Genomic DNA, 19679 nt, shown 5'->3' with positions numbered 1-19679 from the left:
TAACAATTTATGTAATATAGAGCTTAACAAATATAGAAATTCATAATTTTCATCTGATATTGCTATTTTAGAGATCAATATCTAATCATTTGTTACTCAGGTCAGAAAATTTACATTTTGCATTTTAAATTCTAATTCTGCTTCTGAAATAGCCTTCTGAATGTTTTGTGCCTGATTAAAAAAAAAAAAAATCTTAAAGACTTTCTGTTCCTAAAATGTGAAAATGAGGGAATTATACTCATGTATTTCTTTCTCACTCCCCACTGTGTTTAACATTTTATATTTAGTCACAGGACATTAAGTTTCCTGCTTTTTTTTTTTGTCCTTTGAAACGAATCCTTCTCCTCCATTGGCCCCTCCCTCATCTCACCACTCTATGGGTTGAGAAAGGAGAATGAGAGATGATCATCTTAATTTTGTTTTGTTCAAGAAGCTAAGAAGTGGGAGGACTGGTGGAACAGGAAGAAAAGAGAACAAGGGATGAGGTCATGATGTTAATGGAAGAAGGAGAGATCATGTTGTGGTGCCAGTTGTCAAGGGTGGTACTGGCTTGTTTCACCTGGTTTCAGAGAGGACAATTAGGAACAGAAGATGCTAAGAAGCTTTCTTTGCTATTGGCTGTCCAAAATTGGAGTTGGCTGCTTTAATAAGTAGTCAGTTCCCCGTGTGAGAACAGAAACTTTTCTATAAATATTCTCTTCTTCAGTCCAAATATTCTCCTACCAACACTTTCCTGATGTGATTTTTCATCCTCTCACTATTCTAGTTATCCCTTTTCAGATGAGCTTGTCAATGCCCTTTCCAATAAAGATAAATAAAAATCAACAGATGTTTATTCATATCCAGAATAACCCAGAACTCTACCCAGTACTCTAGATATGATTAAACTTAGGTTCACATTCAGCAGTGCTTTAATCTCTGTCTTTCTAGAGTCCATCCTTTCATTTATTCAACCTAAAACTGCATTCTTATTTTCCTTTATATTGAGTTACAGAATACTCTTCTATTGACTTACAGTGAATTATATTGAATTACAGTGAATTATAGTTCACTGAAAACCACGTCTTTTTCACATGAATTATTGGCTGGTTTTATATTCTCTGTCAGATGTTTGTGCCATTGATTTTTTTCATCTACATTTATTATTAGTAAATTTTACATTTTTTGATTTGGCCAATCAAATATTCTTTTAGAATCCACGTTTTCTCACCTTATATGTTAACTCTTCCATGTGCCTGCCTTCTTCTAGACATTTTTAAAATGGATGGGAGCTGCTAAGAGGAAGAGGTAGATAGGTCATCAGAGCTCTATCCAGGGAACTGATCAGAATAATTTGATTTTATTAAGCAATCATTCTATGGAGATTAGGTAGGTCATTAAGTGGTATATGGATAGGGTACTGGGCCTGGAGTCAAGAAGTTTTTGTTGTTTAGTTATGTACAACCCCCATCTGGGATTTTCTTGGCAAAGATACTGGAATGTTTGCCATTTTCTTTTTCAGCTCATTTTACAGATGAGGAAACTGAGGCAAATAGGGTTAAGTGACTGGCCCAGGTCACCAGCTAGTAAGTATTTGAAGGCAAATTTGAAACCAGCTAGTAAGTATCTGAGGGCAGATTTGAATTTGGGAAGATGAGGCTTCCAGATTCCAGACCAGGCACTCCATTCACTGTCTCAAGAAGAACTAAGGTCAAATCTGGCCTCAGTCACCAGTTATGTGACTTCAGACAAGCCACTTATAACCACTGGCTACCTTAATTTGCTCATCTGTAAAAAGAGATAATAATAGCACCTACCTCCCAGGATTATTGTGAGGATCATATGAGACAATACTTTTAAAGCACTTAGCACAGGGCCTGACATATCATAAGTACTATATACACGTTAGCTATTATTGTTGTTTTTGTTTTAACTTTGTTGTTGTTATTGGAGATCATCATCAGTATTGACATTGATCCATCAATCAAAATGTTTTAAGCCTGGTGATTCAATTAAGTCTTAATCTATTCAGTTGTGCTATTATCCAGCCCTAAAAACACAGTTTTTCCTACTCTTTCCAGATCCCTAAGGCATAAGGGTTATAATTTCAATATGATTCTTCAGAAAAACCAACTATAGGACTTTGAAATGGGCATGTTGGTCTTGCACTGCAGATTAATATTATCATATACAAGGATTGACTGATATTGATTGGGAGGAACATGTGTTCACACCAGGCTTGGTGCCTCATTTTCTTAGGGATCAAGGATTGTCCCCACTTTTTTTTTTAAAACAGTAATAATCTGAATATTCTGTCTTGCTAAAATTATATGTTCAAGCCCCAAGATTCTGGGCCTGCCTTCATCATCACCTCAAACATTCTGAGTGGTACATGTCACTGTGGGTCTCTTTCAAGGGGTTGGCACTTCCCCCAGTAGACACTCACTAAAGTTTCTGGTCAGTTAAGATGTTTTTCCTCCTCTTCTTGTGGACACAATTATTATGGCCAGTTGGTTAGAACAGGCCTGAGCAGATTTCCCAACCAGTTCTGTTATAGTCAACATTCTGAGCCCACTAGATAGACTTATTAGAAATGGCTGCAGTGGTGAACAGCTTCAGGGTAATAAGGGCTTCTGCACTGCCCTGAAGAGAGCTGAGAGCATTGGAAAGTTTAAAATGAAGGAAGAACAAATTAAAGACTTTTTTTTTTTCCTTCTAAAAGTGCTTTTAAAGGTGCTTCTAAACAGCCATATTCTATAAGGTTAAAAAGAAATCCTCACTCCTGCACCATTTCTAGGGATCCTGTAGCAATGTATGCATGGACACAGGGGCAGAGGCCCGGGCAGGAGAAGGGGGAATAAAGGAGTTTACTTCGGAGCAGGAAAGGAAGTAGGGGAGGAACAGAACCCCTGAACAGAAGCGGATGATCACAAGGTCATTCACTCATTTATTCAACAATGTGTCTGGGGAATCCCCAAATACTGGGGATGAATAGACACTCCACAGTCCCTGCCCTCATGCTTACAAGTAGAATGATATGACCCACATACAAATAATTTAGTGCATTTCATTTCTATTCCACAAATATTTATTAATGCATACTGTGTGTAAGCTTTACTGGGACTGCTAGGTAGCATAGGGGATAGAGAGCACTGGGGCTGTAGTTGCAAAGACCTGAATTCAAATTCTGACACAGATACTTGCTCTATCTGTCTCTACAAGTCACTTTACTTGCTCTACAAGTCACTTTACTCTGCCTCAATTTTGTTAACTGTAAAATGGAGATAAGTTACCTCCCAGGGTTGTTGTGAGGATCACAGGAGACATCAATAAAATGGTTAGAACAGTGGCTGGCACACAATAGGCATACCTCCCTCCTTCTCTTCTTCCCTTCCTCCCCTCCCTCCCTCCCTCTTTTCCTTCCTTCCTTCCTTCCTCCCTCTCTTCCTCCCTCCCTCTCCTCCTCCCTTCCTTCCTCCCTCCCTCTCTTTTCCTCCTCTTTCCCTCCCTCCTTCCCTCCTTCCTTTCCTTCTTGCCTCCCTCCTTCCTTCTTCTCTCTCTCCCTCCTTCCTTCCCTGCCTCTCTCCCTGCCTTCCTACCTCTTTCTCTCCCTCCCTTTCTCCCTCCCTCCCTTTCTCTCTCCCTTCCCTTCCCTCCTTCCCTTTCTCCCTCCCTTCTGTCCCTCCCTTCCTCCCTTTCTCCCTCCCTCCCTCCTTCCCTTCCTTCCTTGCTATATTAAGTTGTAAGAGACATATAAAATTTTGGTACAACACAGATCTGCATTCACAGAGTTCATAATCTACTTTGATATACAAGTAATTGCTGTGCAGAATGATACATAAGGGCACGGGAGAAGCATGAGCAAAGGGCTAGGTGAAGTTTGAAGTGGGAAAAGGTCATTACTGATAAGGGCAATCAATGAATGCTCCCTGGAGGAACTTGCATTTGAGCTGGATTTTCAAAGATGGATGGGAAGGGAAGGGCCCTGAATTTCAAGAAAAGGCTATACCATAAGCAAAAGCACAAGATGCACATGGGGGACAGTGAGGGGCACACTTAAGGAAAGAGAATGAGTAAGTTTGCAAGGCCTCAGAGAAGGTCTTGAACCTCAGGCTGACACATTGGTGCTTTGCCCAGTGGGCAGTCAGATTCTGAGCAGTGAGGAGCATCCCCACAGTGGAAGGAAAATCAGGTCACAAGACCCCGAGTCCAAGGGCCTCTAAGAGCCAGGCCCTTACTGGCCTGGAGGGTATTCAGAAAGGCTTTATGGAGGAGACAGTATTTGATCTGGGACTAGGAGGCTTTTAACAGGTGAAGATCTATAAAGAGAAAAAATGAATTTCAGAAAGATTGCTCCTGTGATGACCTTAGTAAGATACAATGAAAAGAACACTGGATTTAGTCAGACAAATCCAGGCTCTACAACTGAGTGAGTGATGTTTGGCAAATCAACTCCTTATCTATAAAAGGGAGACGTCGGCCTAAGTCAGGAGTTCTTCAGTGTTTTGTTATGGACTCCTTTAGCAGTCAGAAAAGAACATAAATGCTTTCTTAAAACAATATTCATTGCCTCCCTACAAAATGCTAAATTTCCCTTAGAGGTGCCTAAAAAGACTGCTGCATTTTCCCCATCCAAGTCCATGAAATAAAGCTATTGGCTTCTTGGGGGGTCCGTGCTCCCCAGGCTAAGAACCCCTGAGCTAGATTCTCTACAATTCGTTGCCATTCTAAATCTCATTATCAATGAGTTCCCTGTAGACAAAGGAGTAAATATAGTGGGGGATGGATGAGCCGTGTCCTGTTGGGCATCTCCAGTATTTCTAAGGACTCCATCTAGCCCGGCAGGTGCCTGTGTCAGCATTCACTAAGGTTTGTCCATCCGGGACATGTACCTGGGTCCAAATCGAAAGGTGTAAAGTCCTGTTTTAGCCTGCACAGGAAACAGTGCCACAGTTCTGGGTGAGGAGGCCCGACACCTGGGAAGGACAACGGCAGGTAGCAAACACAGGTGGGGCACGGTGATCCCATCGGAACCATCTGGAGTCTAGCATGACTGTTAACATAGAAAGGAGATGGCGTGTCTCCATGCTAGAACTTGCTTTGAACTAACAGTAAACATAATAAAATTAAAACAAAACAAAACAAAAACCAACCAGCCGGAGAGGAGACAAAGTATTCAGAGGGAAAGTGAAACAGAGGGGCTGGGTGGGTACGGTTCGTTTTTGAAATTTAAACTCTCAGAAGTAGATTTGTTGTCATAGTTACCTACTTGTTTTTACATGTGTTTAGGAGATCTGAAGGCCACTGAGTTGAAGTAATCCTGCTGCATATAAGCTCTAGGTCTGGGATGACACGTGCCCAAGAGCACCTGGAACACTCCAGTCAGCCGCCGGCAGTTTCATCTCATTTTATAAAGTCTGGCTGTGCTGCCCATACCTGTTGGGAAGAGCTCATAGTGGGAGAAGCACAACACTGGCTCATCTATTTGCCACACACATGCATGTGGGCTTAAAGACACTCTCTCTCTGTCTCCCTCCCTCCCTCCCTCTCTCTCACTCACTCACACATTCACTCTCACACTCTCACTCTCAAATGTATCTAAGTAGACCAGCTGCAACCAAAAAATAGACTTAGAAGGAAAAATTTTGCAAGTCCTTCCAAGTCCTAATCCAGTGGAAGACCCAAAAGTCACCTCATAAAATGATAATATATCATTATTTTTAAACTAAATTTCTTTCTATTAAGTAGTTATGAATTTTCTGACTAAGAATTTCTAGCATAATTAGTAGTGGAAAGAGAATTGGGACTCTACCACTAACACACTGCAGAACGATATGTCTATCACACGTTCATCCTGTGCCTCAGTTTACATATTTGTAAAATGAGATGACCGGGTTGGATGATTTTTTTTTCTGCTCTTAAAATAATGTGATACTATGGCATATCTCAGTTTTACAGAAAGTAGAGACCATTATTGTCACTGTTGCTTTACTCTTATAGAATCAGAAGCTCACATTATAGAATCACCAATATGGGGCTTAAAATTTAAAGCTGTGGTCTTTCCATCATCCATTGGACCTCCTGCTCTTTAAAACAGAGATACTGGATTGGTATGGTGGAAAGGGAAGGCTTCTAAAATTATAAAAATGAGCACTTTTTGGCTTTCTTTTCCATGTTCTAAGATAACCAGAGGAAGCTTGAATTATAGAATTCTATATATTTTTCAGGGAAATTATTGCACTTGCTGCTGCTGAATAGTTATGTATGAAGATAGCTCTAAGTGAACGTAACCAGGTTCTCACCAGCGTGATTCACCAAATATCCATCCTTTGTCAATCATGTACCAGGCAATAGGTTTTAATGACATAATATAGCTTTCTCCAGAATGCAGCTTAGAGAGCTATCTATGCACCTGGTGTATCCTGGGAAAATACTCAAGTAACACAGGCGGAGGAGCTAGGAAGCAGGAAAACGATGTTTTGCTGCATTGTGTATTTGTGATGTGCACAGACATTTTCAACCAATTATTTGAAAAAGAATTTATCTTGCAACTAAACAATTCAGTTCAATCCAACAAATATTTGATAAGCACCTGCTGTATGCAAGACACTGGAATACAGATAACTAACAGCTCACATTTCACAGTGGAGGTGGGGTGGGAGAGGGGAATCCAGATGAATCCAAGGGTACATAGATGAGTAAATGTATTGCATAAGGTAATTTGAAGAGGGAAAAAGAACCAACCATTTGGAGGATCAGAAAAAGTTTCTCAGAGTGTTATCTGAACTTCAGAAGAGAAGTGTAGAGTGTATATTCTGACTTGTTCTCTGGGAACCAAGCTGCTCTATCTGCCTTCCAGTGCCCTTGGGTACCCTGGTTGGTTGGGTATCTTTCTCAAGTGCAATGGGTTCAAGTCTCCCTCAACCCTACCCACTCCCAAGCTGTGTTCCTCTTTCCCTTATTATCATTGGCCATTTGCAAGTGTCTCAGTTCCATTTTATGATTTTAAAAGCAGCAAGCTTTTCCAAGGGAATATTCACTTCAAAGATATAAGAAGAAGAAAATACAAACATTTCCCCCAGAATTTCAAAGACATCCTCCCCGGTACCATCTCTGTGTCTCTTCAGAGCACAGGCTCAATATAACTTAATTTTTTGATAGTTTCAGTCTCACCAAGTTCACTACTAAGCATTCTACTGGGCCGGTGTCAAAGGTCATTCCCATGTGCCACTCGATGCTCTTGGGCCCAGTGATATTGCACCGTCAGGCTCTGGAACACAGGGATGCTAAGGCACTGTCTGTGAGGTGAGGTGGTGGGTTTGGCTCCCCACCTTTCAGCAGTTGCCACATACAAGGGAGTCCCCCAGGAGAAGTGCAGCACAGAGGAGTTGGTCAAGGCAAGCTGGCCCATTGAATGCCCCATGTTCTTTCTTAGCTGGTCAGCCCATCAACGCCTGTGACAGCACCCACGTGTGCTCCACAGGCTCTTCAATGTTTCCCATTCGCGCGGCGATGACTTTGCAAAAAGCAAAAAATGACCTCTAAGATCCATCAGAGGCAGAAATTTGAGAGGTTGCCTTCTAGGAACGGGACACAACTTATACCAGTGATGGCAGTGGGATGTCAAGTTCAAGAATCACTTAGAGGACAATTTGGCTTGAAGACAGAATGTACCAAGAAGAAATCTGGTGAAATCAGGCTGGAGAGAGTGGTTTGAGCTACCCAGCGAAGAAGCTGAAATGCCAGGATGAGGAGTTTATATTCGATTGCTCGGTCAGTAGGAAGCCATTGAGACTTGCTGAGCAGTGCAGAGGGCAATAGGTAAATGATTTTGGAGTTAAATGTGTGGGGGATACACAGGAAAGGAGAAGGAGCAGAAGAAAGATCACCACAGCGAGGGCTTCCCCAGCGTCTTGAATGGATTGAGCACCTGAGCAAAGTGTCCAAGCTGGGGCAGGAGAGAAGAGGTCAGGTGTAAGACAGGTGGTAGAAGTTATCCTGAAGGGGAGTCCAAGACGACTTGAAGGTTCCAACCCTGTGGAATTGGGAAGAAAATAGTTCCCTCAATAGAAGGAACAGGGACATTTGAAGGAGGGCCGGGGGTGGCTGTGGTTGGATTGCCAGCAGGATTGCAGATGGAGACGTCTCATCGGGCAATAAGGGACTGGCATCCCGGCAAATATCTGGGATCCCCAAGTCTAAGCTTTAAATTATGGCCAAACGCAATTGAACTTTCTCCTCTTGGCTAAATAGAAACTAACTGATTACTAGTAACATTCTTACTAATTACAAGGTGGCAACAATAGGTTTAAATTCCTTCCTGATGGCTCACCCCATGACAACATTGTAATATTTTCTGGTTGTGTCACAAGCCATGGAAAGTTCTCCAAATGTCACTTGGCTACAAATCAGATAGTAGCACGTTCAGGACCTTAAGAAGAGTGTTACCTGCTTCTACATAGTTAGTGTTGCTAGTATCCCATCTCCGGAGCACTTCTCCCCTCCTGGGGCGGGACCGGTTTTCAGATACTCTCATTTCATTCATCTGTTTTGTTTTATGATTTGTCTTTTGTTACAAGAGAGAGTTTAATGAAAATGGATACTCTTATCAGTGCGGCCATCCCCAGTCGTCCTGATCACTATCTGGCCACTGGAGTCTATCTATATCAGAAAATGATACTGGAATAAAAAACAAATGGCATCAAGAGACCTTTTTGTTTTTGTTTTTGTTATTAGTGAACACATCCTGTGAAACTGATTAATAATAAATGTAGTGATTCTAACTTCATCTAAGTATCAGAATAAAGAGAGTTTGAATTTTGAGAACTAGAATATATATATATATGTATGTATGTATGTATGTATGTATATATGTATATATTCAGTTAAAGAAAATTCACATTATCTTGCAAATGTAGTTGGTTGTTCCTTCCTAGAAGGCGCATTTCCATCTCTCTTTAGAGCCCTCAATAGGGTGGGAGGAAACCAGACCCTCCAGGGGATGAAAAAGTAATTCACTTCTCAGGTTCATTGATTTCAAAGCCACTTGAAAATTTAAAAATCCACAAGCTGTGACTAATTGTAGGAAACAGTTTGGATTTCTGGCACTGAAGACTTTAACAAGATAAATTCAGACCCTCATCTTTTCATAAAGGACTTACACCAAATTTTGAGTCATATCATCCTCGGAATCAAAGCAAGAAACATGGATTTTCTTTAAACTCCATCTCAGACTTCATGAAGCTCATTTGCACTGAAATAAAATGGTTTCTACAACTGGGGTTTCCTGCCTCACTTTTGTGCATTTGCCATTACCACCTTCTTAATACCTGAGCAATAAGACCCTATTTTAAGAAATAATGATATTTACCTGTAGATTATGCTGTTCCTTATAACTCATCTCAGCAAAGCAAAACTAATGAACAGAAGAAATCTACTGTGCATTTATTAGCTTCCCCAAAATAATCTTTTTTTCAGATTCTTATTCAATTGACACGACTATAAAATTAATCTGAGATTTAATTACATTTTTAATTAAAAAAAGAACACGTGATGATGTCACTGAATATTTGTTATTGAAGGCTTTTCTCAAGTATTTTGGAGCCACGTCATAAGGAAATTGAGAGGGAGGGGAGAAGATTCAACTCTTTGACTTCTTATCCAGTTAAAGAATAACTGACTGTGAGTTTAGGAGTGTTCTTCCTGTGTCCTTATCAGTTATCTCACTGTGAGACTTGTTTGCCCTCAGAAATCTAAAGGCAGAATAGATTGTGTGTGTAACTTGGGTCAGCAGTAGATTGGTAACTCAGAAAGGAATGTGGTCTTTCTGGCTTTGTGTTTGGGCTATAATTTCTAAGTCACCCAGGAAATGTCATCACTTCCTTTTTGATGAAGACACAAAGCTATATGAGTAAAACCTCATTGTTCTGATTACTTTTTCCATTTCTGCGGAAGTTTTCCTCCAGAGAATTCAGACTCTAAGTCTTTGTTGGTCCAGAACAAGAAGAGACCTCAGAGGCTAATTAATTGTTTCATCCTCCTGTTTTATAGATAATGCACCTGTGGCTTGTGGAGGTTAGGTAGCTTGCCCAAGCTGGCACAGGCAGTATGAGAGTAGTACAATTCTGGTTTTGGAGTCAGTCTTTAACAGTATACCATGTCACTCTCAAGTGAAGCAGATTATGTTACAATAGAAGCAAAATGAGACATACCAAGTAGAAAACAGAGAAGGTAGACAACTGTACACCTTTGATATTTCAAGGAAAATGGATGCCAGTATCTCAGGACCCAAGAGGAATTTTTAAAGGCTCTATTGAGGTGAAAAGAGGGATCAAAAAGGAGATAGAACTCCTTCTTGGTTAGATAGACTGACAATCACAAATGATTGAGAGAAGAGAACTTTTACTTTAGCTTTATTTTCTGTCAATGAGTGAAATATTTGGATGGGAAAAGATAGTCAAAGGCAGTCAGAAGAAATTTAGGTCCAAAATAAATAGGGAGAACCTAGCTACTCTTAATGAGTTTAGGATACCAGGTGCAAATGAACTAGATATCAAAGGGCTAGTAGAACTGGCAGATGTGATTGTTGAGCCACTGTAAATGACCTTGAAAAGGTCATGGAAAATAGGAGAGGTACTACAAGATTTAAGAAGAACAAATGTTCTGCTTTTCAAAAGATAGATTGGGCTCTGGAAATTATACTAGTGAGTTTGCCCTAGATTCCTGGCAGAATTCTAGAGTGAACTAAAGGGATGATTAGTCTAGAAAAGGATACTGAGCTAAGAAAGAGCCAGCCTGGTTCATCAAGAGTAGGTCATGGCAAACTAATCTCATTTATCCTTTTCCTTACAGGTTTTTGAGATTGATAAGTCAGAGAAATGCCGTAGGCATAGTTTACATGGATTTGCAGCAAAGCATTTATTTAACAGGGCTTTTCATGATATCCTCATGGACAGCATGCAGAAGTGTCAACTAGACAATAGTATGTTTAGGTGTATTTGGATCTGATTCAATGACTGGCTTCAAAAAGTAGCAACTACTTACTTGGTTCAATGACAAACAGGCTATCTCCAGTGGAATGCTTTAGGGATCTGTGAGATCGAGATAAGGAAAAAGGCATATCTTATCAGATTTGTAGCTAATATAAAGCCCATCTCTTATATGACAGAGTAAGAATCTGAAAGGTCTTGATAGGTTAGAATTTTGAGAGGAATCTAAAAAGCTAGAACTTTTAGAAATATAGAATATGAACTTTCCAAGAACAAGGCAGAAAAGGAAAGAAGGAAAAAAATAATCATTGGACACTTACTATGTGCTTCAACAAATATTATCTTATTTAATCTTCACCACAATTACGAAAGGTAGGTTCTGTTATTATCCTCATTTTGCAGTTGCGGAAACTGAGGCCAACAGGTCCAAAGATTGCTTAGGGTCACATGTTCAGAATTGTCTTTGGCTGGATTTGAACTCTGGACTTCCTGACTCCAGGACCAATAAGCTAATCACTGCACCACATAGTGTCTCTAAACTAAAGAAGGGTAGTTAGGGAGGGCCATAGAGCAAAGCCTGGAATGGACAAGACTCCCTTTCCTCAGTTAAAATCCAGCTTACTGGACACTTAGTAGCTACGTGACTCTGGACAAGTCACTGAATGCTGTTTGCTTCGGTTTCCATGTTTGTAAAATGAGCTGGAGAAGGAAATGGCATCTTTGTCAAGAAAACCCCAAGAAAAAGAGGGGTCACAGGAGAATTGATTAAATAATAAACTAAAATGATTAGATTATTCAATAAGAAACTAAAGAAGGTATGGCTAAATCATATTTCTATTTTAAAAGAGAAATTAGTATCATATGCCAACTAAAAAAGTGAATGCAATTTTAGGTCAGATGGCATCTAGCATTATTGGGTGATGGCTCTTCTATCAAATATATCATTCACTTGTGAGTGTCATATTGTAAGACGGACCTTATTAACTGGAGAGTATCCACAGGTAGCTAAACTAGGGTGGAGAAGGGCTCTGAAATTGAATTGAAAGAGCAAGGGGTATTTAGCCACAAGAAGGAGAGACTTAAGAAGAGAATTAGAGAATATTTAGCTTGGAGAAGAAATAACTGTCTTCAAGTATGACCGTGTCACAAAAGGATTAGATATGTCTGCTGCATCTGAGAGGGCAGTGCAAATACTGACAGTAGGAGGTATCTGAGAGGCAGATTTAACTCTGTACATGGAAAAGGTTCCTATACAGTAGAGCTATCCAGAGGTAAAATGGACTGACCAAGGCAGTAGCAACATGTTCCCCTCCAGCAAAGGCTGGAGGACGAATTGTCAGGTGCGTTCTAAAAGAGGTTTCAGTTCAGGAAGCAACATTATATTCATTATGGCCTTGGAACTTTGTTCATCTTTAATGATCTCTGTTACTATGAATGGGGACATGCTTGATGAAAGTAGAGGAAAGAGCAGCCATTCTAAGATTGTTTTTCTACAACAGACTAAACTTAAGTCACATTTGACTGAAAAGTGGCATGAGATGCATAAGAAGACTTAAATTAAGCATGTGTAGAAAATGGGGAGTGAATTTGCCAAATTAGGTGACTGGGAGAAGGATGGAAGTACCCTCATCAAAATAAGGGAGTTTGAAGAGGAATAGATTTAGGGGAGGGGGCAATAACTTCTATTCTGGACATGTTGAGGAACAGCTAGCATTAGAGATGGTGATTCAGGCCCGGACTGCAGGAAGGAGTTTAGGACCGGATGTAAATTTGGAAATCATCTGCACAGAGATGAAAGTTGATGAGATAACCAAGAAAAAGTATAGAAAGGGAAGAAAAGAGGGTCCAGGAGAGATCTTCAAATAATTTCATTAAAATATGAATTAAACAAAGAAGATGACCAAGAAAAAGCAATCAGACAAAAAGAAGAACCAAATGAGAGCAGCATCATGATAGCCAAGAGAAGAATGTCCAGGAAGGATTATTAGTCAATAGTGTCAAAAGCTACACAGAGTGCAAATCCATGGAAATGGTTCCTAATTTGGGGAAGGGACCTTCAGAATGACTGTATTGTCAAATTCAGACATAATTGAACTGCCACTGACATTTTCAAATGGCAGCCCTTTGATCTCATCATGTTGGGTATAATTTCAGAACAAATTTAGCATCTGGCTTTTTAAAAGGCAAATCTCTGCAGAAATCATACCTGCATTAGTTGAACTGGAAATTGGTCTACACAGGTTGGGATCCGGACAAGGTACAAACTCATTCAGATGCCCAGCAGAGTAACCAGTGGGGTTTAATACCCTTGTGACTTTCCCATCAACTTGACTGGTTGGCTGAGAAATGGTCAGCCTCTACTGCAAACTAGGAAAGACATAAATGAGGCCATATTGCTGATAAAATGACTATAGTCTGTACATTTGAGCAAAATTTGCTCATTGGCAGCTACCATTGATCCCTTACACAATTTTGGGATGTTGTCTGACCTTAATTTTGATATCGTATGTAAATCTAATGGATTCAACTGATGTTCATATGTTCATTCAGCAAACATTTAGTGCTACTTTCTGACAAATAGGAAATAAGGAAATGAACAAAATTTAAATTTAATGTGGAAAAAATCATACCAGAACCAAGCCTTTTTTTTCCCAAATGAATTTATTTTATTGGGAACTAAAACACATTAGTCTTTATTGCATCTTCTAAATAATATTTAGATTGATTCTTTAGTGAATCTGTGATCTCATTGGTATAGTTACTTTCCCTCCCCACACTCTGCATCCCTATCCATGTGTAGTTCTTCCCATCCTGCATGATTCTTATAATTTTTCCATAAATCTTCATAGAGACTCTACTTCATCTTTTTAGATTCTCAGGAATATCAGTACATCTCCTGGGCTGCCCATATGCCATAAGGTCACCTCTTTGTCAGGTCATACATATCTATTGATACTACTTCTTGTATAATTCATCTTAGTAATAATAATGGGCTCTGTTTATACAATTATATTTTAGTTTTTTCAATCATCAGCAGAAATCTTTTTTTTTTTTCTCTCCTCTACCTTAACTCCTTTCAATTGAGAACAAAAGTAAAACAAAACCCCTATTTCAAAAATAGTAAAATAAAACAAATTTCTACACTGGTTGGTTCTCTCCTCTTTCTTTCTCTCTATCTCCTTCCCTCCCCAAATGCGCGCACGCATACACACACACAAACACACACATATATATTATACACATATGTGTAAGCATGTATTTCATTCTGCACTCTGAATCTACCTCAACATTTCTTTGAGCAAATGGGTACCGTTTTTCATCACGTATACTCTGATCAGGGTTCCCAAATCCTTCAAGGTTGTTTGTCTTTACCATATTGTTGTCATCGTATAAATTGTTTTCTTGATTCTGCTCACTTCATCCTGTTTCAGTTCATACAGATCTTCCCAGGCTTCTCTAAAACCAAGTTCCTTCATTATTTCTAAATTTTGATGACTTTGAAAGAGAGAAGCTGATAATTTTGTACAATTCTGCCTTGTTAGGCAGACTTTGTGATGTCACTGGTCCTCTTCAAAAACAAGACTAACAGCAGCACCAGCCCAATATCCATCACTTTTCTATAGCAGAACATTTTCAGCCATTCTCAAATTGATGCCGCCCCTTCAAATTCCCATTTTTTGCCATCTCAAAAAAAGTTCTATATATTTTTTGACATTCTTTTGTTTTGCTTCAGATTAATCCCTCTTTTTTTTTTTTTACCTTTCCTCTTTTCCCTTTACCTCCTAATTATCAATTGAGTGAAATGAGTTTCTGTACCCAAATATATGCAGTCTTCCCTCTTCTGAGCAGTTCAGATGAGAATGAGGTTCAAGTGTCAGCTTGACTCCCATTTCCTCACATGTATGTGTATAAATGTCTATATACTCTGGTTTTGTGATCATTTCCCCTCACCTTCCTTCTCTTTTTTCTAATATATTCCTTTCCCCTTCTCCTTCCAGTCTTTGTAATCAAGACATAAAAGAACCACTCCCAAGGTCTTGTCTAATTAGATTCCATCTATGGCCCCAGATGATGATAGGTTTCAAAAGAAACACATGTAGTATCTGTCCATATTTACATGTAAACAGATTATCCTTGTTTAGTCTCTTATGATTGTTCATTCATGTTTTCCTTGTTATGTTTTTCTTAATTCCTTGGTTTTTGAACTTCAAGGTTTCTACACAGCTCTGATTTTTTCATAAAGAATGCTTGGAAGACTTTTATTTTAGTAAAGATACTTTTTTTTTTTTTTCCCTATAGCATTATACAAAGCTATTCTGAGTAGTTCATTCTTGGCTGTAAACCTATATCTTTTGCTTTCTAGAATATAATATTCCAAGCTTTTTACTCTTTATGATAAGGGATATTAAATGATAAGTGAATCTGATTGGCAACTTGGTTCTTGAATTGTTTCCTTCTTACTGCCTGCAGTAACTTTTCTTTAACTTGGAAGCTCTGAATTTTGGCCTTAATGTTCTTAGAAATTTGAATTTTTTTTTTTTTTCAGGAAGCAATCAGTGGAGATTTTCTATTTCCACTTTGCTCACTAGTTCTGAGGTATCTGGAAAGTGTTTAGGTGGTTTTTTTGGTCATAACATTCAGATAGTCCACTGATTCTTTTTTTTTTTTTCTCTAGGTCAATTGTTTTGTTATGAGACACCTTACATTTTCTTCTATTTTCTTTTGACTGAAATTATTAGTTTTTATTTGGTCTACCCCAGTTTTTAGGGAGTTTGTTAATGGGCAAGGTTCTGTACCTCTTATGTCCAGATGCTTATTCCTCTTCCAGTTCTTTCTTCTACAGTTCTCATTTCTTTTTCAATATTTTCCTTTAATGCTGATTGATAAAAATAATAATATTTTTTTAAGCTTTTGCTTCATATCTTCCAAAAATCCTAGTTGAATATATATGCTTAAGTTGTGTTTTTCTTTGAAACTTTGTTTTTAGATATTTTGGAGTCATTCACTTCTGGTTTTGTGTCTTGAGTGTCCCTGTCATCATTAAAAGCTTTTCTTTTTTAATTTGCTAATTCTTCCAGCCTACTTTTTGATTTTGAAGTTGATGTTAAGCTAGGGCTCTGTATACCTCTGCAGGGATGGTCTGGGCTATTCCTGTCACTGCTTTCTTGGGAGTACTGAGTGATGTGTTATTCCAAGATTTCAGTGACAGCTTAGACTGGGAATCTGTAAGCTTTCAATACTCCTAAAGTATTCTGATCCAGGCCAAAGTCTCTCAGCTGTCCTTTACCCCAGTCTGAGCTCTTCAGGTGTCTGAGCAGCAGTAGATGCTGCTGGTTTCAGTTGCTGAAACTTTTTTGCTATAGAGGGAAAGAACTGTAAAAGATTCCCTTTGGTCTGGAATTCCTGCCTGGTCATTCCTCCGTAGGCTTCCAACTAGGCTAGAAGCCAGAACGAAGACTTTGCTTGGCTCCTGGCCATGTGAGTCGCTTTGCTTTCTTTTACTCCTGGACCTGCTTCTCTCTCCTCACATTGCCTGTAGTGGTTCCTTATCCTGGAACACCACTCCTCGGGACAGAGATCCGCCCTGGATCTATGACCCAGGACTGAACAGTGAACAACAGAGCTTTCAGATAACAACCATTCCTGTCACACTGTTCCACTGTTGGCCTCAGGGGGCCCTAGGATGGGCCTGGCACCTGCTCTTGCCCTAGTCCTAGGGCACAGCCTTCTCATGAATTAGAGTACTCCTGTGTAGCCACTTCAGGCAGACCCTGTCCCCAGGGTCCACAAACCTTATTATCTGTCTCCCTGTGCCAACCTGGGCTAGAAAATGACTCTTGTTTGTTTTTCTTGGATTTTCCCATCAAGATTTGGTCAGGTAAACTTTCTAGATCTGTTTGGAAGAAGTTTTTTTGAAGGGAGAGGGGAGGTTTACTGCATCGCTTCCTATATTCTACCATCTTGGTTCATCTAGCCCATGTATCTTTCCAGTCGGTGCCCTTTGGATCACTTACAGGTCTATTTTCCTGAGATTGTTGTGTTTCATTATTCTTAGCCCTACGTCGCTTCCCTGGGGTGGGCGATGAGAGATTAAATTTAAATCTACAAACATTTATACTCTTCCACATGTGGGATATGGAGAAGACAAAGACAAACTTGGCCCCTCCTGGGGGTGACTATGGGGGATGGGGGAGGTGAGGAAGGGGATGAATTTAGGATCCTTGAAAGCATTGCACAGGTCCCCACATTCAACTCCCCATTCCACCCTGGCTATCTCTTGTTCTTCAGTGGCAGCCCTTCTAGTGTGGCTGCCCACTGAGCCGAGGGGCCTCAGTCACTGGCGACCTGCCGGAGGCCCCTTCCCTGTCCTGGGGCTCATGCGATCAGCAGCCTGCCGTCCCCATGCAGGACCTTCTGTCCCTGGAAGTGGCCACGAGGAGGATGGCTGGGCCAGCATTCTCTCAGTAACCCTTTGGAGTCACTCCTGCCATCGGTGCTTATGTCCATTCTTTCGGAATCTTCGCCACATGACGTGTCTTAAAAACTGGTCGCTGAATGCCTTAGATATGATTCTGCCCCGATGATGACGATGGTGGCAATAATTTCCAAAATGCTTGAGGGTTTTAATTTTTATTTTATGTTTATTTCATTCGATTCTTATAACAACCCTGTGAGATGTATAAGTAGTTTATATTTTTTTATTTACTGATAAGGAAACTGAGGCTGAGCGAGGTTACTAGGTGACCTATGTGGCTTTCCTTTTTAATCCAATGAAAGCAGAAGTGCTTTACTCATCATAAAATGCTGTGACAGCCATAAGCTTTTGGTGAAACTTTTCATCATCACTGCCGTTCCCTTTTCAGTGGGCTCCTCCAGAGATTCTACTGTAAACCTCAACAGGTGGGATCAGCGCCCTTCCTTTGGGCACTCACTTCTACTTTTCTTGTGAGAAAGAACACATGAGACACAGACACACTCGCACTCTCACATACCCGTTATGGGTGCCCCCCAGCTCTCGGACCCCCGGCCTGGCTGTTGGTTCATCTCCCTCACTGACTCGGAGGGAGTGGAACAAGGGCTTCAGAGCTCCTCCCTGGAAGCCCCTCCTCCCTGTGGGTAGGAGCGGTTATGGGCGCTCTCTTTGTCTGCCTGAGAGGGAAGGAGGCACCTCTCGGACTGTGGCCTTTGATCCTGCGGCTTGTGAAGCTCGGCGTGCAAACCACAAGTTCAGCCCACCAAGCCGCAGAAGCTGCAGTGGCTGACGCAGGGTTCTCACGGTAGAAAAGCCAGAGCTCTCACGGGGACCTGGGGAGTAGATCTGCTTCCTCCTGCTCCTTTTGCCACGCCCTCCCCCCTTTATTTCCCTGAGATTAATTTTTTCCCCTGAGGCAGTTGGGGTTAAGTGACTTGCTCAGGGTCACACAGCCAGGAAGCTAAAGTGTCTGAGGTCAGATTTGAACTCAGGTCTTCCTGACTCCACTCCCAGAGATTATTATAAGAGCCTAAGGACAGGAACCACAATCCTAGCAAAGATGGGGAAGAAACGGGGTGCCAGGCCCTGGAGCCCCTAAAACTCGTTGTCCAAGCCTCCCAGGGGTGAGCCGTTACTCCTGATGGATCTCTCTCCAGTTAGGCCCTCAAATGACTCTTTGGATAGGATTGAATGTGTTCTCTCTCCTATGGAAGCCGCTTGCTCTAAAAACTTATCCCGGGACCTGAACGCAGGACAAAGAGCTGCTTCATCCACCCCTTTGGTTTATTCCCAAGAAAAGGTTCACGTTGTTGCAGAGTCTGGGCTGCTTGGGAAGAGAGGGCTGAGTCCCTGCCTCCGGCTCCCTCCCCTCTTCTTTCCCTTTGTCACAAGTCTGAGGAATACCTCATGCATCTAAGAGCAGCACCAAAGGATCTGAGAACAAGGGCCACACGGGCCTTTGGAGCCCACAGGGGTCAATGTCGGGCCCTGGGCTAGGGGAGAGGAGGGATGGGAGGTGGGGCACAATACACTCCCCTGCCCTTGAGGGTCTTAGGGCCTAGCTGGGGGACACATCCTTCCTTCCCTTCCTTGGGGAGCTCAGAGGTCTGCTTCTCTTGGGGGTGGCCCCAGGATTCTTTGGGGACCACTCCTGGTGCTCAGCCCGGCTGGGCCAGAAGGGGATTTGTAGGGGATCCACAGCCCCCCATCTTGGGCAACATGAGGAGCTCTTTTAGGGGCGCCTGAGGCAGCAGCAGCCCACCTGGCATTTCAGATTTCAATTCTTTTCACATCCACAAGCAGATCCAAACCATGAGCTGCTGGGACCTGCTTCCCTCTCTTCTCCCCCACCCATGATCCCCTTCTGAAAACGTTTTCTTTTCTTTCCAGATCACTTCAAACGAGAAGGACTTGGAGAGCCTGAAGAAGGATGGGACTGCCCTTATCCGCTTGCTGGAGGCCATGGCCCCACCTGGCAGGTGAGGGCCCTGGGGCTCTCAGGAATTTCCAGGCGCTGGGGCTGGCACCCTGGGTGCCCCGCTGTCCTGGGAGCAGCCCTCTCCCCTCCCACCTCTCAGGTTACTCTCTCTTGGCAGCCTCCCCCCTCCTGAGCAACCCGGCCTTTGTTGTAGCAGCCACAGCGGGCTTTGATCTTCCCGGGGGAAAGCGAGGGGCCCCCGGGGAGGGGGAGAAGTCTAACCAGATCCGGCATCAAGGCCCCTGTTATCTGTGCCCCGGAT

At 41.5% G+C, this 19679-nt stretch overlaps 1 protein-coding gene across 3 annotated transcripts in view; it reads left to right on the top strand.

The window, feature by feature from the left end:
- ULK4 (unc-51 like kinase 4) overlaps positions 1-19679 on the top strand; it is a 624778-nt gene that overhangs the window by 602252 nt on the left and 2847 nt on the right. For all 3 annotated transcript variants that reach the window (XM_074272175.1, XM_074272174.1, XM_074272171.1), the window contains exon 36: positions 19330-19418. In XM_074272175.1, the coding sequence (XP_074128276.1) occupies positions 19330-19418 (89 nt within the window). The remainder of the gene's footprint in view (positions 1-19329; positions 19419-19679) is intronic.

This window comes from Sminthopsis crassicaudata, chromosome 5, assembly GCF_048593235.1.
Source record: "Sminthopsis crassicaudata isolate SCR6 chromosome 5, ASM4859323v1, whole genome shotgun sequence".
Lineage (NCBI taxonomy): Eukaryota > Metazoa > Chordata > Mammalia > Dasyuromorphia > Dasyuridae > Sminthopsis > Sminthopsis crassicaudata.
Note: the sequence above shows the minus strand (reverse complement) of the source record. Positions and strands in the feature narration are given on the sequence as shown.